The sequence below is a fragment of the Corythoichthys intestinalis genome, chromosome 20, assembly GCF_030265065.1.
Source record: "Corythoichthys intestinalis isolate RoL2023-P3 chromosome 20, ASM3026506v1, whole genome shotgun sequence".
NCBI lineage: Eukaryota > Metazoa > Chordata > Actinopteri > Syngnathiformes > Syngnathidae > Corythoichthys > Corythoichthys intestinalis.
In genome coordinates, this window is record NC_080414.1 from 6,784,982 (window position 1) to 6,807,205 (window position 22,224).

The 22,224-nt window shown below is 39.1% G+C and overlaps 1 protein-coding gene across 2 annotated transcripts; it reads right to left on the reverse strand.

Moving 5' to 3' along the window:
* Positions 1-864: 864 nt before the first annotated feature.
* Positions 865-21,798, reverse strand: zc2hc1a (zinc finger, C2HC-type containing 1A). Of its 2 annotated transcripts, XM_057824707.1 has the most exons (10): positions 21,678-21,798; positions 15,746-15,819; positions 15,519-15,635; positions 14,788-14,814; positions 14,374-14,515; positions 14,098-14,237; positions 10,632-10,734; positions 7,495-7,570; positions 7,301-7,411; positions 865-7,048 (listed from the first exon to the last, which is right to left on the reverse strand). In XM_057824707.1, the coding sequence occupies exons 1-10, from the start codon at positions 21,691-21,693 to the stop codon at positions 6,916-6,918; spliced, it is 939 nt and encodes a 312-aa protein (XP_057680690.1). In that variant the 5' UTR covers positions 21,694-21,798; the 3' UTR covers positions 865-6,915. The 2 variants fall into 2 exon arrangements, with proteins under 2 accessions (XP_057680690.1, XP_057680691.1); XM_057824708.1 differs by lacking the exon at positions 14,788-14,814 and having other exon boundaries at positions 866-7,048.
* Between the last annotated feature and the right edge of the window lie 426 nt (positions 21,799-22,224).

Here is a 22,224-nt window from a genome sequence, read left to right on the forward strand (position 1 = left end):
AGCATTGTAAGAAACTCATTGATGGATACCGGAAGCGGTTGTTCAGTTATTTTGTCTAAAGGTTGTGCTACTAATTATTAGGCTGAGGGTGCCAATACTTTTGTCTGGCCCATTTTTTGAGTTTTATGTAAAATGATAATGATTCATATATTTTTTTCATTCATTTTGTGATTTTCATTGCAAGCAAAATAAATGAAGACATTCCTACCAAAGCATTGTACCGTATTGGCCCGATTATAAGACGACCCCCTCTTTTTCAAGACTCAAGTTTGAAAAAACTTTTTGAACACCGAATTAATTTTTATACAGAAAATAATTACAGCACATCCGAAACAAATGATTATAACAATATATTTAAGAGAAAAAGCATGTTATTTTGCCTCATTCAAATCTTAATATCTGAACATTTAAATATGTAAACTAAAGTGCAATCACATTCGTAAATGAATGGCTTCTGGTTTTTGAAATGTAAATAAACAAAAGTGCAATAACTGCATTAACCATCAAAGTGAAGTCTAACTGTAACTGTAGTCTTGAAACAAATCTGAATAAGTAAAAACATTGTGATAAAACAATGCAAACTGGTTAAACTTGAGAGTAGCTGAGATCTGTCATGACAGAACATCGCTTCAACGATATCTGGCGCCATCTAGCGTCGTGAATGGTATAATGTCTAGACCGCGAATATAAGACGACCCCCCCTTTTTCATTCTTAGTTCAATGCAAAAAACACAGTCTTATATTTGAGCCAATACGGTAATTGCAATCATTTTCTGACAGAAATTGAGCATTATCTGACAGAATTGCAAGGGTGCCAATACTTTTGACCAACACTGTATTTAATACAAGGAAATGAAATTGCTCTGCTTGCCTTGATACTTCACTGGCGGAGATATAAAAAAAAAAAAACAGTAATAACCATAATAAATGATCATTTACTGATAACGTGGCATGGCTGGTTAGGAACCAAAAGTCCGGACGACAAAGCAGATCACTTACCGCGTATGACTCATGTTTTAAAAGCTAATATTACAAAGATGGCTGCGTTTAAAAACAGACTCGACGCTGTTCCGGGTCAACAGCGTCAAGAAGTTCTCATTTGACGTCCTCCTAATCGCTTCAGTAATGTTCTTGGATGGTCAAATTGTTAAATTGCCACGTACTTAAATGTATGTTGTCGGGATTAATTTTTGGTTTGTACACAAAAATACTGTTAAGCACTATTTGTTTGGGAAAATATATTTATAACAAAACTTTTGGTGTGTTTTTTTGGGACACATTCAGACGTTTGACTGCGTAAAAGTTTACTGATGGAAGCTAGCAACATAGCATTAGCTGCAAAAACACACAATTCTTGTAGTTAGTGTCTAGGAATGCATTTTCACAGACAGTCATGACAATTTTATTATCAGAACATGACGCATGAAAAGTACTCGTCCTTATCGGTTTCCCGAACAGTAAAAAGTCACTCTTACATCATTTTAGGTCAATGTCGTACCATCCATGTGCCTTTGACTACAGTCTAAGAGTAATACAAGCAGCTGAGACTTAAATACGCATGTTGCATCAGACGTTATGCAAGAACTTGGGTTTACTAAGCAGTCGAAATGCATATTAAGCTATGGTTGAAGGTGCCAGGGCTTTCAGTACACTGAGAGCGACCAATATCAATTCACAACCATTCATATTGTTTTCATTTTTCATTAGAAATTGGAACACAAAACATACTATTTTCAGTGCATTATGTCCACCATCTTTGGAGTGTACTCTCGCACATAAAACCAACAAAACATGTTAACCGTTAACTACTTCATTTGGAATACAGTATAGCCTTAACTATTATACAAAGACGATAACATATGATGCAGTATTTGACCTACAGGACACTGAATACTATAACATGACATGAACGAAAAAAAATGACCTCTTGTGAACGCCCTTGTTCGTGCGAATGAGAGGATAGTTCATGCGCACTAAGTATTTATTTCATGTGCACGAAATCGTTACAGCGAGCTCACGAAGTAGATTTAGCACCATACGGGACACAAGGGTAAACATATCAAGCGCATCTTTATGGACTCCCATACTATGCCACCTGACCTGCAAATTAGAGATGTCCCAATCGATCGGCAATCCTTTTGGAATTTCTCACATTTCTGCATAGAATCACCATCAAATGTGAGCTGTTCTTTGTCAAAATCACACAGATGAAAATAAAGTATCTGCTTCAACTAAAACCCCCCAATATTTATAGTTTTTCTTATTTTAATGAGGATAGCATGCAAACACTAAGTAAGTATGTGAACCCACTGCTTAAGGACACTTAAAGAGCAATGGAAACTAGAGATGCCGATCGATCAGGTCCGATCACGTCATTTTCAAAGTATCGGAATCGGCAAAAAAAATATCGGCCATGCCTTTTTTTAATATACTGTATATATATATTTTTTTTTAAATTAAATTGTTTTCCAATTGTATTTAACGTTACAAACATAGTATGTTACACTCAGCCAGAGTCTTTAGTTTAGGCTTAAGGTAGGGTTATCAAATTTATCCCGATACCGGCAGTAATTAATTTTTTAAAAAATGTATCACGTTGAAATTAGGGCTGTCAAAATTATCGCGTTAACGCGCGGTAATTAATTTTTTTAAATGATCGCGTTAAAATATTTGACGCAATTAACGCACATGTCCCGCTCAAACAGTATTCTGCCTTTTGGTAAGTTTTACAGCAAGGCTTTTTGTGCTGTCTAACAGCGAACTCTTGTGGTCGCTTTGCGACATGGTTTATTGTTTTCTTGCCTGTTCAATATGGCTGCACGACGTCTCGGGCTGACGCCTACGTTGTAATGTTGTGCTTATATGATTCTTGGACAAGATTTGTCCGTAAGTATGGTTGTTGTAAAGAATGTACATATTATGTTAGTAAGCGAGATGTTATATTTTTTGTATGAGACGCTTTTTGTTTATGTTTAGTGAACCTGTATAGCGTGCTAAGTTAACGTAGTTGCTAATGCAATGCTTGTGTACTTTTTTTTTGTAGTTTTACGACGGTCTAAAGAGGACAATGGTTTGAGGCCATTTTATTAATAAATCAGATGAAAAAGGAAGAAGTCTGATTATTAAGGTGTCGTTCACTAGCTGTCCAGTTTTGGAAAAAGTAGACGCTTCGGAGTGAGGACAGCATAGACAGATTTAAATGACAGTAGAGTGAAATGCCCACTGCAGTCCTTATGTACCGTATGTTGAATGTATATATCCATCTTGTGTCTTATCTTTCCATTCCAACAATTTATTTTACAGAATATATAAATAATTTACAGAAAAAAATATGGCATATTTTATAGATGGTTTGAATTGCGATTAATTGCGATTAATTACGATTAATTCATTTTTAAGCTGTAATTAACTCGATTAAAAAATGTAATCGTTTGACAGCCCTAGTTAAAATATTTAACGCAATTAATGCATGCACTGCACGACCCACCCACGCATTGTCGCGCTCAATCTGTAATGGCGCCGTTTTACCTATATAGAGAGATAAAAGGCAGCGTAAAATGAGTAGAGTGAATTTTGGCAGCCTTTGGAGCCCTTTTTTTAATTGGCTAAAGCCTTACAATCCCTCTCCCTGCGATTAGAAATATCATGGGAAAGCAATGTGGGGAAGCAAGGTAGCAATTGATCTTTTTCTTAACACCTTATGTTATTTCCCAACGCAGAGAAGATATATCAATTGGTAGCACTACGCACAGTCATGGTTCCACTTCCCATCATGCATTTGGGCATGGCTACAGTATCATTTACTGAAAGCTCAACAAATACACTAGATGGCAATATTTAGTCACAATATACAAAGTCACAAGTCTTTCTATCTGTGAATCCCTCTCACAGAAAGAATGTTAATAATGTGAATGCCATCTTGAGGATTTGTTGTCATAATAAACAAATACAGTACTTATGTACTGTATGTTGAATGTATATATTCGTCCGAGTTTTATTCATTTTTTTCTTAATGCATTGCCAAAATGTATATGATCGGAAAAAATTATCGGGATTGATTGGAATTGAATTGAGAGCAAAAAAAATAAAAAATCGGATCGGGAAATATCGGGATCGGCAGATACTCAAAACGATCGGATCGGGAGCAAACAAACATGATCGGAACAACCCTACTGCAAATACAATGAGGGAATCGCTGGTGTAGGTTCATTTCGCGTGATATTCTCGTCCATTATTTTGGCTCATTGTCAGCCTTACCCTCGTGTCCCATAAGGTCCCTTTGTGAGCTTAGTGTAATGATTTCGTGCACAAGAAAGAAATACTTGGTGTGCACGAACTATTAACTCATGCGCACAAAGTGCGAACTTGTTCGCACAAACTACTAGTTCGTACGGAGCCCTAAAGGGACATCAACAGAAATAAAGTTAAACCAGGTGGTGCGCATCGGACGGCAGCAGTTTTGGCGTGCTAAAAATGATAATACAGGATTTAGTTAAGCTTTACTTCAATCTTGGACTCAACTATAAAGATATTACTGCGTTATCAATAACCAAACCATTATCGAAAACCAATAGTTTTCTCGTGCGCACCAGATAGTTTTTAGCGTACACCACATACTCTCTGGTGCGCAGCCAACTGTTTCTTGTGCTCACCAGATGGTTTCTAGTGCGCACCACATATTATCAGGTTCGCACCCGACTTTCTTGTGCGCACCAGATAGTTTCTAGTGCGCACCACATACTACCAGGTGTGCGTCAGATAGTTTTGAGCACACACCACATACTAACTGGTGCACACCATACTGTTTCTTGTGCGCACCATAGTTTCTAATGCGCCCCACATGCCATCAGGTGTGCATCATAGTTTTTAGCGTGCACCACATACTATGTCTTGCGCACTAGATAGTTTTTAGCGTGCTCCAAGTACTATCTGGTGCGCACCAGATATTTGTAGCACACACACCGCATACAATCTGGTGCACACCATACTGCTTCTTGTGCGCACCAGATACAGTAGTTTCTAGTGCGCACCACATACTAGCTGGTGTGCACCCAACTTTTTCTTGTGCGCACCAGATAGTTTCTATTGCGCACCACTTACTATGCGCACCCAAATGTTTCTTGTCCGCACCATAGTTTCTAATGCGTCCCACATGCTATCAGGTGTGCGTCATAGTTTTTAGCGTGCACCACATACGATGTCTTGCGCACTAGTTTTTAGCGTGCACCAAGTACTATCTGGTGCGCACCAGATATTTGCAGTGCGCACCACATACTATCTTATGTGCACCCAACTTTCGTGAGCACACTAATTTCTCGTGCGCACCACATACAATCTAGTGCACACCAGAAATTTGTAGTGCGCACCACTTACTGTGCGCACCAGGTGTGTACCATCAGGTGTGCGTCAGATAGCTTCTAGTGCGCGCCACATACTATCTAGTGCACACCACATACTATCCAGTGCGCACCACTTACTATGCGCACCCAACTGTTTCTTGTGCGCAGAATATAGTTTGATGCGCACCACATACTGTCAGGTGTGCGTCAGATAGTATGTGGTGCACGCTAAAAACTATCTAGTGCACACCAGAGTTTTTAGCGCGCACCACATACAAGCAGATGTATACCAGATAGTTTTAGCGTGCACCACAAACTGTCTGGTGTGCCTCAGATAGTTTCTAGTGCGCATGACATACTAACAGGTACGCGTCTGATAGTTTTAAGCGCACACCACATACTATCTTGTGCGCACCAGATCGTTTTTAGCGTGCACCACATACAAGCTTATGTATACCAGATAGTTTTAGCGTGCACCACATACTGTCTGGTGCGCACCAGACAGTTTCTAGTGCGCATGACATACTAACAGGTACGCGTCCGATAGTTTTAAGCGCACACCACATACTATCTGGTGCGCACCAGATAGTTTAAAATTTCCGGAGCCGCTCCATAAGTTCGTTCACACAAAATAGTAGCTCGTGGGCACAATGTAGTAGTTCATGTACATAAACAATTTGAGCGTGCGCAAGAGTTAATTTTTTTTTCCATTTATGTCATGTCTGTGGCTCCATAGAATACCAATGAAAAGGGGGAAGGGAACAGTGCAACATGTTTTGGTACATTTTTATATTTAAAAAAAGAAGGAAAAAAAAGGACATTCACTACAATATAAACAAACTCAACAATGATCCAGTAAAATGAGCTGAAATAAGGACAGAATAAATAACGCACTAGCAAAGTACTACACGGAATGCTACATTTATTTATCAGCATTAAAAGTAAAAAGGTACTTGATTCCGGTCTATAAAATAATATTTTAAAAAAACAAAATTAAAAAGCGTATTCATCTTATGGATCAGTAACACTGCCCTGATTGAAAGGAACAAACTGTGTGTAAAGTGACTGAGGATTCAGCCATAGCAGACATTGCTTTTGCAAAAGTCGATGTAACGTCTGGCTATTATTGCCATAATCTTTTTTTTTTGTCATACTTATATTAATGATATTTTGAATTGCAACCACTTTGTAGATATTGATAAACGTGTATGTCCTGACTACAGTCTTGCAGTTCTGTTCTTTACACTTTAAATACTAAATTCATACATGGGTTTTAATAATAACATGAAACAGTTAATGTTCTTTTTGCGTAGTTTTTTTTCTGGAGTGGATATCCACCCATCAAGTGTTTAACTTGCAATGCCGTGAGAAATGATTGATTTCTGTGTTTTTCACAGCATTATATATAGAAGCACTATGACATCAAAGCCAAAAGGTATTTTGAGCAATTAAATAATACTCATCAGCACAAATTGAGACTTTTGATCAAGGTTTTGGGGCTGAAATGACAGGTGAAAATATGAATACATTTGTAAGCCTATGCCTTCGACATACACATTTCAATTAGTACTTGATGTCAAATACACAACCTTCTGATGCCGCACTCGCAGCAGTATTTTGCAGCTTCTATAGGATACTTGGTCCCGCATGAGTGACAAAACTTCTTTAGTTCCCCGTTGCCCATAACGTTACTGCCATCGATGTCATTCCTGAAAATGTAAACACAGCTAGATTAGAACACTTAACATTCAATAATTATATACTGTATATAATCTTTAACACCCAAATATACCTATGACACGGGCACGAGAAGATGAAAAATGACTTGCACTGTCACATTTCAGACTCGCCTTTTGGTTAAAATGTGTGCTTCTTTGAAACATGTACTGATACATGCACTACAACCCCATACCACAAGAGGTCAGGATAGTGTACCATACGCATCAGTAGAGTTGGCTCACCTTGTTATGCAAGCATCTTCTTGTTTCTTCTTGTTAAGCGGTACTTTTCCGGGTGTCGTATTTCTCATCGGGTTGTATCCAGAACCCACTACTCGGTTCCTAATTCCCACACTGACATATACATGATAAGAAAATGTGAGAAGAATAAAATAAGGATGATTTTATATACTAATGTATTCCGTCCGTTTCCTCACCCAGAAGCAGGACTCGTGATCCCAGATGGATTTGTCCTCATTGAAGCTGCGGGGGAAACCTTAGCAGAAGGCACTCCTTAGAATAGGAAAACGTGTGACTCAGTCTTGTGCTGCATTAGCTCATGCGCCATCTACACTCAAGGGCCACTTTATGAGGCACACTTTTTCAAATGCTCGGTAGCACAAATATCTAATCAGCAAATCGCGTAGCAGCAACTCAATGTACAGTGGGGCAAATAAGTATTTAGTCAACCACTAAGTGTGCAAGTTCGCCCACTTGGAAATATTAGAGAGGCCTGTAATTGACAACTTGGTTAAACCTCAACCATGAGAGACAGAATGTGGGGAAAAAAAAAAAAAACAGAAAATCAAATTGTTTGATTTTTAAAGAATTTATTTGCAAATCATGGTGGAAAATAAGTATTTGGTCAATACCAAAAGTTCATCTCAATACTTTGTTATGTACCCTTTGTTGACAAGAACGGAGGCCAAATGTTTTCTGTAACTCTTCACAAGCTTTACACACACTGTTACTGGTATTTTGGCCCATTCCTCCATGCAGATCTTCTCTAGAGCAATGATATTTTGGGGCTGGCGTTGGGCAACACGGACTTTCAACTCCCTCCGCAGATTTTCTATGGGGTTGAGACCTGGAGACTGGCTAGGCCACTCCAGCACCTTGAAATGCTTCTCACGAAGCCACTCCTTTGTTGCCCTGGCTGTGTGTTTGGGATCATTGTCATGCTGAAAGACCCAGCCACGTCTCATCTTCAATGCTCTTGCTGATGGAAGGAGATTTTCACTCAAAATCTCTCGATACATGGCCCCATTCATTCTTTTCTTTACACAGATCAGTCGTCCTGGTCCCTTTGCAGAAAAACAGCCCCAAAGCAGGATGTTTCCACCCCCATGCTTCACAGTGGGTATGGTGTAATTCAATATTCTTTTTCCTCCAAACAAGAGAACCTGTGTTTCTACCAAAAAGTTCTATTTTGGTTTCATCTGACCATAACACATTCTACCAGTCCTCTTCTGGATCATCCAAATGCTCTCTGGCGAACTGCAGATGGGCCTGGACGTGTACTTTCTTCAGCAGGGGGACACGTCTGGCAGTGCAGGATTTGAGTCCCTGGCGGCGCATTGTGTTACTGATAGTAGCCTTTGTTACTGTGGTCCCAGCTCTCTGTAGGTCATTCACTAGGTCCCCTCGTGTGGTTCTGGGATTTTTGCTCCCCGTTCTTGTCATCATTTTGACGCCACGGGGTGAGGAGGGAGTTGAAAGTCCGTGTTGCCCAACGACAGCCCCAAAACATCACTGCTCTAGAGGAAATCTGCATGGAGGAATGGGCCAAAATACCAGCAACAGTGCGTGAAAAGCTTGTGAAGTGTTTCAGAAAACATTTTGCCTGTTATTGCCAACAAAGGGTACATAACAAAGTATTGAGATGAACTTTTGGTATTGACCAAATACTTATTTTCCACCATGATTTGCAAATAAATTCTTTAAAAATCAAACAATGTGATTTTCTGTTTTTTTTCTCCACATTCTGTCTCTCATGGTTGAGGTTTACCCATGTTGACAGTTACAGGCCTCTCCAATATTTTCAAGTGGGAGAACTTGCACAATTAGTGGTTGACTAAACACTTATTTACCCCAGTGTATTTAGCAACGTAGACATGGGCAAGATTATCTGCTCAAGTTCAAACCGAGCATCAGAATGAGGTAGAAAAGTGATTTAAGGTACCTTGTTGAATCTATGCCAAGAGGGTTATGGCCATCCAACCGGTAGTAGCAAGGTGCACTTAATAAAGTGGCCAGTGAATGTATTTCTAACTATAAAAATAAATATATGGCGGAAAACACAGCCGAGGCTGAAAAAGCAGTTTCTGCTCTTGAAAAAAAACTGCTATATATTAAGCCAAAAGAACTGTTGTATTTTATAGAACAATCTGTCGATATGATTCACGGCGCAGTAAGCCCACGAACCATTTTGAATTTGTCCGTTTTACCCTGGAAATCCCTGTTTACAGACATCGCGCAACTGCTTTTGTTTCAACCTAGCAATAAAAAGAAGGTAAGTCAGGGAAAGTAAAACGGGTGGCCGTGGCGAAGTTGGTAGCTTGAGTTGTCCTTCGACCGAAGGGTCAGTGGTTCGATTCCTGGCTACGACTGCCCACTGTCGAAGTGCCCTTGGACAAGGCACTGAACTGATTTGCCCCCAATGGGTTGACAGAGGATTGCTTGGCAGCAGCCCCATGGTGCGTGAATGGGTAAATGTGTGCAAAAGTAAAGCGCTTCGGGCATGGTAACCATGCAGATAAATGCGCTGTATAAGTACTGTCCATTTACCATTGAAATCATTTTTATTATTTAAAATGTCTGTCATTTTTAGCTTAGAATCATTAATTGATGTCATTAATTGATGTCTAATATTTTGTTTCGTCGCATATTTTAAACTTTTAAACATATTATGTCACAATGAAAAAATGGTGTCTGTAAAAAAGTCACGATATCTACCTCATTCCGCTAAATTGTATTTTTTTTGTTGCAGTCGCATTTTCCCTGATATGTTAGATAAATAATCGATCCTAACAAAGAAAAAATGAAGGAAAAAAACATTTAAAAGGGTAAATATATGAAAAAGAAAATCTCAACCACTCCCTGATCTCTGAGACTTCTGCAACGCGACCCTTGTTATATTACCAAGTATGACCCATAAAATCCCCCAAAAAATCCAGCTGTGGCCATTCAGAGCAGTGTCTTGACACTGTGTGATACATGCGACATGGAGTTTTGGATCGAAAACAGGTAAGTACGCGATAATATCTCGTTAAAGTCATGCCGTCTGTAATTCTGCTCTCGCGTGCTCTCACCTCCAGTTAGGGTTTTGCGGTTTAATTTTTTTTTTTTTAATGTCCTCCTGTCTCAAAATTTTTCTTCCCCCAGAAAATTGAGATTTTAAGCTTTCCAATGATGTATCACACATGGATATCGGACAATTTTGAAATTTTGCCAAATTGGGGGTCTCAGAGCGGAACTTCAAGTCACCTGAGTGTTTTCTGCCATATATATATATATATATATATATATATATATATATACGTATATGTAAAAACAATCCCGCTGCACATGTTACCAGTTGTCGAGGCAAGGCTTGATCTCTGAGGTAGACGTGATGAGGCTGAAGAGATGGTTGACGCTGCGGAATTCACCTTTTTGATAGGAGGAGGTGGCTTGTACTGCGGAACGACAGTGTATAAAGAAATCTGTCAGTTCAAGGGAAACTCCCGTCATTTTGGTGACTTGTTTCTTAATACGTTTATAGATAAGAGCTGAAAACGTGCACAGGTTGAGAACAACTGAGTGCTGAATTTCAAGTTCATCACGAGTAGACGTCCAATCCATTTGAACTCAGAGGGTGGCAGTAAATGAACGAATGTAAATAATGAATACCCGACCCTTTAAAGGTGACCACGCAGTGTTGTTTTTTTGTCTTTAAACCGATCCTAGGCGGCTTGCCGAGAATTGGCTGGCTGCCATTTGACAGTTTGTATATCCTTTCGTTGCAGTGTTATTTTTGGCAGCCATTTAAATTTTCGTCTTGTCTTTTGGACAAAAATACTTATTAGTCTTAGTCATATTTTAGTCATTTCAAAATGTGTTTGTCTTCATCTAGTTTTAGTTGACATTTCTCAAAATGTTTTCGCCAATAAACTTCAAAAGTTTTAGTCCGTTAATAAATACATAAATAAAAGGTTTCCAACAATTTCGAATGAACATGACAGACGAGCATATAACTGTTAAGTCTACAAGGACATCACCATTTTCATGATAATACACACTCAGCAGGAAAACAGCACATTATTTGCAATTAATTAAATTCACCCGGACGCCACGAAATGTATGTAAAATGTTTTCCAAGAGTTTAAGAAGATACGGAGTCATCCCGCTAAATGCTAATGCTATGCTAACGCTAATATTATGCTAACTCTACAAGTTAGTTTAGTGTGTTACCAATCAGCACCTGACATGCTTCACAAAATAAGTGTCTGAAGCGAGGGGGGCGCAGCACGTCACATTGGTGACACGACCAAACACTGCTGAGTGCTAACTACACATAAAATAAGAAAATATCACACATTGTGAATTTATGACGGAAACTGGTGAATTTTTATCTCGTTCTTGTCGTCAGTCTACAACTGACACGTATCTCGTTATGTTTTAGTCTCCGAAGACACGTTTTCAGCGTGTCATCGTGACGTCATCGTCATGAAAAAATTGTTAGTTGGCGAAATATTTTTGTTATCGTTGATGAAAACAACACTGTTACCACGGATCGAAAGACATGTAATTCTTAAAAGATAAATGTTACTATGAGTTATAATAATTTGATATTAAAACCCCTCTTAATGTTTTTGTTTTGATCAAATTTGTAGAATTAGTTTAACTCGTTGGTGGCCATTGTTGTTGACAACGCAATGCACTCTGGGTGGTAAATGGTAAATGGTGTTATACTTATATAGGGTGGTGACGTCACTGAGCGGTGCTGCCGGACTACCACAGTGTCCAAAAAACAGTGTCACTCTTTAGCTACATAAACATGTCGTCAGTTCTGTCCTTCTAATTAAATGAAAGTCTCCAGTGGGATTCAAACCCGCGTTTCCCGTGCGACAGACGAGCACTTAGAACACTGGACTATACTTCCGCCTGCTGTCAGAGGGAAAACTGCAGTAAGAGATAGACAAACAAAAAAACAAGGCAATGATGCCACCAGAAACGAAGGGATAAACAAACTGTCAAATGGCAGCAAGTCAATTCTTGGCAAGCCGCCTAGGATCGGTTTAAAGACACTGCTGATGAGCTGGAATTGGATGAAGGTACAACATCAGAAACTCATCCCACAGCTCTGTAACAAAACAATCTGACCAGCAGCAGAATGTAACAAAATCATGCCAGTCGTCATACTAGCTTCGCTTAGCTAGTACAGCTATTCTCCCAGTCCAGCCCAACCACGTCATCACCCCCAGCGTGCATTGCGCGCATAAAACATGGCGCCCTCCGTAGGTCAAAACATGTACTACATATTTTAGATTTTTAAATCAATGGCAATAACCGTAATTTTCGCATTATAAGGCGCATCTGACCGTAGGCTGCCACCCAATAAATTTGAAATGAAAACGGCATTTGTTCATAGATAAGCCGCACTGGACAATAAGCCGCAGCTGTGCTCACTGTACTATCTGTCATAAGACCAAATGAACCACCATCATTGCTTCAAGAAGCTTCATTTGGCCATCACTACTCCCTTGAGGTACACAGTCAACCGCTGCTACCACCTGGTGTCAACACTGTTTTTGTCCAACATGCCTGCTAGCATGCATTGCAGCGCTACGGATGTAAATATTCTTCAGTTACTGTTCCAGTTGTTTCATTAATTGCTAGTTATGGTATTTGGCAACACTTAATTTGACAATGGTGCCATAATACTGTTATTATACAATCATAATTATGACATGACACTGTCATGAGTATTAATGAATGCTTATAGCAGATGTCATTTAGTGTTATCCGGCAAATTATCTCACTTTTGAATGGATGTAAGAGATCCAAACTGGACATAAATGCAGTTAGTGACATAATTTGCCCTATGACATATGTCATAAGCATTCAGTAATGCTCATGATACTGTCATGTCATAATTATGACGATCTTATGACGCTGCTGCAAATAAAATGTTACCTATTAACACATTTAATCAAGAAATAAGATGCACTGGACTATAAACAGCAGGATTCAAAATGAAGGAAAAAAGTACCTGCTTATAGTCCGAAAATTACAGTATGTGTTTCTAATAACATACCAGATTGGCCCGAATATAAGACGGTGTTTTTTGCACTGAAATAAGACTGAAAAAGTGGGGGTTTGTCTTATATTCGCGGTCTAGACATTATACCCATTCACGGCACTAGATGTCGCCAGATATCATTGAAGCGATGTTCTGTCATGACAGATCTCAGCTACTCTCAAGTTTAACCAGTTTGCATTATTTTATTGCAATGTTTTTCCTTATTCAGATTTGTTTCAAGACTACAGTTACAGTTAGACTTCACTTTGATGGTTAATGCAGTTATTGCAATTTTGTTGTTTTACCACAATAGATTGGCTTATTTACATTTCAAAAACCAGAAGCCATTCATTTACGAATGTGATTGCACTTTAGTTTACATATTTAAATGTTGAGATATTAAGATTTGAATGAGGCAAAATAACATGCTTTTTCTCTCAAATATATTGTTATAATCATTTGTTTCAGATGTGCTGTCATTATTTTCTGTATAAAAAAAAATTCCGTGTTCAAAAAGTCTTTTTTTAAACTTGAGTCTTTAAAAAGAGGGGGTCGTCTTATAATCAGGGCAGTCTTATATTCGGGCCAATACGGTATTTTAGTACAAGAGAACAATTGTGGCTTATTAGAGCCTACAAGTCTTTAAGTCCGATGTTCCCTTTAAATGTTTTTTAAAAACCAAGAGTACATTCATGATACATCTTTTTCAATGGTTGCACTCTCAAAATAAACTTCATTTCTACATATTGAACCATACCTGTGCGCGGAGAGGCTTCCTGACGTCACCTAACTTGTTCCTGTTACCCATCCTGGCAGCCTGATCCTGACAGAACTTAATGTGTCCTTGCGCGGCACTTTCGTTGAACCTCCGCTGACAATAAGGACACTGGATTAGGTCTGTAAAGAGATTGAGAGGAAAATCGGCATGTCGGTGTTTAGTCGCAATCCAATGCTATGAGATTCGATAACTTGTGGAAAGGTTTTTGACAGTAAAAAAACTGAAATTTCACAACATCACCAATTTGAGACTGACCTGGGTCGTATGAAGGAGGAGGCGGCGGGGGCAAAGGCCCGCCTTCCTTCATGGCCTTCATGCTGGCCTTGGATGCCTGGATGGCCGCGATAAAGTCCTCATGTTTCTTGCGCCAATTGGATGGCTTTTTTGGCGGTTCTGCCTGGGAGGAAGCAACACACAGGAGATTGTGACCATCACTCTGTACATGTGAGCAACTTTTATCCCTCATCGTGCATGTTTCATAATCCCTCTTAATGATCATCCAAATTCCCATCGTTTGCGTGGCACAGTAAGAATTTTGAATTCATGCAATGAGAGAATAAGACAAATTTAAAGGTGCTACAAAAGGAAGGAGAAGGACTGTTAGGAAGTACAGCTTCGAGGGCAATTGTTATTTTAAACAGAACAACAACAAAAAGGAAATCGACTTACTTTCTGAGAAGAAGATGAACTTTGTGACTGAAAATATAAAGTAATTGTATTTGATGCAAAGGTGTACACCAAACGAGGCAATGACTTTCAATTTAAAAGTGCATTTTATGCTTAGTTACATTGGCACTGATGTTATTGCGTCAACAAGATAGTATTGTATCAGGGGGAGGCGTACTGATTTCTGTGCTATCAGGCTATTCGGCGGACAGATACACACAAATCACGGCCAACGAAACCTTTATAAATGCACTTTTTTTGGGGGGGGTGAGCTTTGGGATGATTTTCACACCCCTCTAAATATATGTTTGTGTGGGAATGTAGTTCACAAACAAAACAAAAAAAACATTCACCCTCCCTAGTAAAACTCTTTACACTGCTATTATAGTCTCCCTTTCGCCTTGAAATAAGAAAAGCCACTGTTTTCCTGTGTAACAATGAAAAATAAATGCTTTTCACTTCCTGACAGCGTCTACGTCAGCTTACGTGTCTCCTCCCATTTTCCGCGTACCCCTTTTCACTGCCGCGAGTATGAAACAGCCTTAATTGTTGCCATTAGAACGACAAGTAAACATTGGGAGTGACGCGACTGGTGGATTTAAGCAATGACTCCATCTTGAGCAGTGAACACTGCAGTTTCTTGTTCACGAACACTTGGACAAAACACAGTGGGAATCAAACTTTAAAAGTGCAATGTAGACTCAAGCTAAACCCCCCTCACAGTGTGGTCTTACCACTGGCTTTAGAGGTTTGAGCGTGGGGATGTCTGTTCCAGCTGCTCTCTGCCTGCTGGAATCAAAAACCTTCCTCCGTTTAGCAGCAGACTTCTGGCAGATTTTGTAATGCTTCTCCTGGAGAAACAAGGCAGTAAGCACATCAAATACTGAATTCCCTGAACAAGTGCTCTATTGTTATGATAATCGGTGTTTAAATCAAATGTTCGCAGCAGTGTTGACTTTACCAGGACTTTCGGGAAGAATGTTCTTTTACAGGTGGGACACTGAGACTGTTCGTCAGGAGGACCTGCCTCCTCATCTGCGAATGAATGAAATGTTCATGAGGTTCATACGTCCATTTAATGGCTATACTACTTGCCCTTATAAGCTAAGGTTCATCCCAACTTTTTTTTTCCATTGAACAGGATTTTTATTTTTCAAAACATTAGCAAATTGGCACATAAGTATAACGTTAAGTTGAAATAAATAAATACCCAAAAAATAACTGAAATATACTAAATAAAATTAAAATAAATGTAGTCCTTTAGGTGAGCCTAAACCCACAGCTCAACGTAATTACCATCAGAACAAAAATAATTGAATTATTTTCCATAAAAAGCATGTGTGTATGACTCGTATCATGTTTACATTATACACGCACTCTTTCTCAACACAGACAGTTGCCAGAGAGAAAAAAAAAAACACAGCTAGACACACTAAACACGCTGGAGTTGATTCTCGTAGCTGGTGGGAAACGTTCATTACAGTGTTTACTGACCTTTAATTTTGTATAAACGCGAAATCATATTTGAGGTATTGCTCCTCGACAGCCACCCTCCGCAAACATGTTTTACACGTAGGTTAGCCCTTCTCCTCTAAGCCGCGGCCCTCTGTAACTTTTCTGTAGCTGAAGTATTCCCATACCAGCGATTTTGTTTTATTCCATGGGGGAAAAAAGTTCAGAGTTTCACCTCCTCCAGCCATCGTGCAGCACAGCTGGCTCACTGACACTGATCAACAACAGACAGGGAGAGTTGAACCTTGCAACTGCAAGTGAGGGATTTCTCCCTGCGTTTTTGGGACATAAAAAATAGCCAATACCGTAGGGCCGGTATGACAAAAAAAATCTGCGGTTTTGAAACCGTGATGTTTTCATACCACGGTATACCTTGAAACCGATTGTTGGCACATGTCTACTCATAAGCAGTGTTGTTAATCTTACTTTAAAAAAGTAATTACAGTAACAAATTACTTCTCCCAAAAAGTAATTGCGTTAGTAACTAAGTTACCTGACTGTAAAAGTAATTAGTTACTTGACAAAGTAACTGGTGATAATTCTCATGTTTTTTTTTGTTTTTTTTTCTTCCAAAAAATTATAAAATAAACACACAATTTGAAGTTTAAGGGTTTTTGGGACAATTGGCCCAGCCGAATTCTTTACCCTAAACTTAAATAGACACGGGTATTGCGGATATTGCGATAACTAGATAATAACCTTGGCTATGTGTGGAAGTCATTTACAGTGCCCTCCATAATTATTGGCACCCCTGCTTAAGATGTGTTTTTTAGCTTCTAAAATTTTTTTTTTAATTCAAATAATATGGACCTTAATGGAAAAAAAGAGAAAAATTCAACCTTCAATACAAGTGCATTTATTCAGTGGGGAAAAAATACCACATAAAGAAATAATTATTTGACATCAAAAAATGTGTGTCACAATTATTAGCACCCCTGGTGTTAATACTTTGTACAACCCCCTTTTGCCAACAAAACAAGGTCTGGGGACTGAGATGGCCATGGGAGGAGCTTGATTTTGTGTCTGGTGAACCATTTCTGTGTTGATTTGGCCATATATTTAGGGTCTTGCTGAAAGACCCAGTGACGACCCATCTTCAGCTTTCGGGCAGAGAGCAACAGATTTTGATTTAAAATGTCCTGGTATGTCAAAGCATTCATGATGCCATGCACCCTAACAAGGTTCCCAGGGCCTTTGGAAGCGAAACAGCCCCACAGCATCATTGACCCACCCCCATACTTCACAGAGGGTACGAGGTGCTTTTCAGCATGCACATCTTTCGTGGCACGCCAGACCCACTTAGAGTGTTTGTTGCCAAAAAGCTCAATATTGGTCTCATCTGACCAAAGCACACAGTCCCAGGCTTCAACTGGGACGCTAACCTTGTTAGGGTGCATGGCATCATGAATGCTTTGAAATACCAGGACATTTTAAATCAAAATCTGTTGCCCTCTGCCCGAAAGCTGAAGATGGGTCGTCACTGGGTCTTTCAGCAAGACAATGACCCTAAACATATGACCAAATCTACACAAAAATGGTTCACCAGACACAAAATCAAGCTTGTGAAACATTATAGGAGACGATTAGGTGCTGTTTTGTTAGCAAAAGGGGATTGTATGAAGTATTAACACCAGGGGTGCTAATAATTGTGACACACATTATTTGATGTCAAATAATTATTTCTTTATGTGGGACTTTTTTCCCCACTGAATAAATGCACTTGTATTGAAGGTTGGATTTTTCTCTTTTTTCCATTAAGGTCCCATATAATTTGAATTTTTAAAAAAATTATTAGAATCTAAAAAACACATCTTAACCAGGGGTGCCAATAATTATGGAGGGCACTGTAATGTTGTGAATCAACCTTTAAAGTTATTGCATTAGTTCCCTTCCGTCTATTTTCGACATGTGTAAGTTTTAAAACTGTTTCATCATTTAAAGATAGATTTAAGTTAAGTTTTGCCGATTTAGGATAATTTTAGATAAAAAGTGACTTAGGTTCGCCAGGAAGGTTCTCTACAACAGAGCCTTCATGAGAAGTCTACCGCTTTAAGATGGTGGCTGTTGACTAACGCATCTAGTTCTTTATTATATATGTTGTTAATGCCACCGTGTCTGTCATTTGCATCTAGTTCTGTATATATGTGATATCTACCGAAGCATCATGTGGGCGTAGTTTGTAGGCTATCGGCTACAGTCAGGTATTATTTGAGCCACCTAGCATAGTAGCATCGCTTTTGCAACGGCGTCACACTCCCTTGCCTCCTCCCCACTCCTGCTCTGCTCTCTCATCTCCATGAGTCCGTCTTTTTCCAGACTTTTCTCGCGGCAGTCAACCAACATCGTAACGCATAGTAACGCACGCCTTTCCCGTCTCAGTAACGGTAACAGCGTTGCCAAGATGAGAAAAGTAATTAATTAGATTACTCACTACTGAAGAAAATAACGCCGTTAGTAACGCCGTAATATTCTAACGCCCTTATTAACAACACTGCTCATAAGGTAAGCAACCATTCACACTCACACCTAAAGACAATTTAGAATCTCCAATTGTTGGTTTTGGGATGTGAGAAGAAGCCGAACCCCAACCTGTGATACAGATATGTTAAAAACAAACCAACGTGTTTCCCGATCATGTTACATTAAAGATATGTTTGCTCCTTTTGCTCTGCGGTTGCATTTTACAGTAGTTTGCGTGGCAAATAAAGAAACCTCTAAATTGACATTTCAATAGCTTTCAGGACTTAGAAAAGCCCTTAGAAAAATGCCTCCACTGGCAGGCTCGCTTCAAGTGTCTTGACTAATGTACACTGACATACTATACTAGTTTGTGACACGATTACATCATTCCACAAGCCTATATGGGTGGGACATATCCGACAAACACACTGTCTGCTTTTCGGTTCTGTATTGTTGCCCTCGGCCATTGTTAACCTGACTGGTTGGAGCAGTGAGACAGATAAAGAAGGCCTTCTGGCCTCATGTGATCAGAGTTCTGAATGACAAAAGACTATTGATTGCTTTTAGACCCACTTCCAATTAGAAACACGAGATGTTATGAGCATAAGACACCACAGAGGAGGATAAAAGTGTCCTATAGTGATGGGTGTGTTAAAGACTTGGCATCAATATATCGATACTCAATCCTATGCCACCCATACTAATGCTTAAAGCACTTTCATACAGGCAGAATTCAAGCTTCATGAACACTCAGGAAATATTTGGACGATTTTGGTTTAGTGATGCTTGGAGAACCAATAATCCAACAAAAGAAATGGAATACACTTTTCATTAAAAAAAAGTCACGCAAGCAGATGTGGGTAGAGTAGCCAAAAAATTTACTCAAGTAAGAGTAGTGTTACGTCTATATAATATTAATCAAGTAAAAGTAGTCATCCAAAAATTTACTCAAGTACAAGTAAAAAGTTTAAACAGAAAAGAATACTCAGGTAATGAGTAACGTTGTGAGTAATTGCTTACAAAGTCAGATTTTTTTTTTCTTCCCAGAACTTCATCTATATCAGGGGTTCATAACCTACCGAACCCCACAAGTTTCACACATGGATTCACCGAATCCTTCGGTATTAGATAATATAGCAATTTTTTTCAAATTCAAAATCGATACATCTATGCCAGCAAGCTAATAACTGAGCAAATTCCCGTTCAAAATTCTTCTCATTTTGACAGCATATTTTATAAACAGGTCAAAATTTGACACCGCGCATTCACATATTTTTATATTTTATTTATATATTAAATATTATGTTCTACTCGATATATACTTAAAAACTTTAACATATTAAATATTTCAAATACATATTTTTCCTTTTTTTGCACAATGCCCCCTCTGTCTTAGCAGAGAATGGTTTAACCCCGCTCAGGCACACTCCAGGCTACAGTGCGTACATTCCCTGAAGCGGGAAATTAAAATCTGTTATTGTTATAAACTTTAAACATGGCAAGTCGTCATAAATCGGGTGCGCAGAAAGGAAAAGAAAAAGAGATGAAGATCACAGAGGTGAACGAGAAAAAAAATGATGACGTTTTTAAAAGGGGGTCAAAAAGAGAATTAAGGCTAGGTTGGCTCTGGACGGTGATGTTGGTAAGTGAACAACAGCCGTTGAACGTTTACATTCACGATCACCGTGACCAAAGCCCGATTCGAGTCTGTCACCGGCCGCTTGTAGCCTATTGAGCTGCCGTATGAGAAGACATGCGGCTCGCGTTGAGCCAAGGAGAGAGAAGGTGATGGGAGATCAGGGACATATGTTAGTCTGTGGGGAGCAGGTGCGTGAGGGTGAACAGACTCGGTCCGGCGTCTGGATTTTTTGGGGGGGGGTTTTACAACCCACTGTGTATTATAGCAAACTGTAATACAAATCCATCTCTGGAACAGCAGAGACGAACCGTAAACAACCTAGCCATGCTCTACATTGAGCATAAGCTTGCTCAAAAACTTGATTTCACTGATAATTATAAATTACTTTGCTGTCAAAAAATCTAGGCACATCAATGTTTGAGGGCTTGATAACCCTAGGGATGTGGAGGGGGCAGGCACAGGATGTTTAGTTATACTGTTTTGTTGCTTAGCAGGCAGGCATAGCACTCTCAGTTGTAATGTATAGTAGCCTATATGGGACAATAGATGGAAAATGTTTGTTTATATTGTGTCACATCACATTACGGTCTGTTAAATTTAACTATCCATCTCAAATTAAATAATTTTTCAAATTTAGACTGCCATTGCTTGCAAACTGTTAAAGTATTGCGTATATTTTCGTGAAAAGCCGGTGGCAGGGGTGGGGGTCCCCTGCAAGTCTGTTGACAGCCCGGGTCATGCCATTTGTATTTTATGAGTTTTAAAAAAAATACACCAATTATCGATATTGAAAAAGATTGCCCCCTAAATTAATTGGTATCTTATCCATGCCAAAAAATGTCTCATTGATCAAATTGGCGTGACTAGTGTCTAAAACCTCATGTCCTGACTCCTGAATCTTGCAGGACATCACACTCACAACCACTCTAATAAATCAATGATTAAACATTTGAATTTACAGTATGTTTAGACACTTAAAAGATGCCATAAAATGTTTTGGTTTAATTTCAAAAGCATTTACTGAGCGCAGAACCTTGTATATTTGCTTGCGCTTAGAATTCTAGTTGCTATGCGTGGATACTAAGGAAGCTCACCAATACAAACACGGCAAACCCAGCAGCTAACGTTATACACGCAAAACGTCACCTAGCCTGACAGGGGCGAAAACCCAAACAAAAAGAGGTCGCCGACAACAACAAAAATGGTACTATAAACCAAACCCTAAAGTTATAAACTGGCTTTTAAAATGCAAAGACAGAACAGACACAGAAATTTAGCTTACCACCGAATTCAGCCATCAGTAACGATTGGTTAATTGTAGTCAGATGCGATTCTGCTGCCCTAAAAACCAAGAGCGTGATACTGAACAGATGATGTAAAACATAGATATCACATTTAAAGAGAGCTAGATACGAGAAATTGGGAGTCAACTGCGTTAGTAAGCGGCGGCCATTTTAAGCGGTAAATTCTGGCAGCAGTTTGATTGTGTAGGAATAAATACGTATGTAGTTAACATACTGCATATCGGACTTTTATGAAAAAACAAGCCGATAGAAAAATTAGCAATTTGTAGCTATTTCAAGCCACACGCTCCATTCAAAAACGCCATTTTTATCGAATGGCACTGATACAAAATGGCCGATAAGAAATACTGGCCGTCCCAGTTAGCTCACAGCGTACGTTGCTATCTAGCGAGCTACAGCTGTGGAATATATGATGTAAAATAGTTAGCCCCTGACTACTTTCGGTTTTGTTATCAGAATTTCATTTTTAATTAAAAACCTCCTCGGTCCAAAATCCTTGCAACACTGCCCACATAATAAACTCAT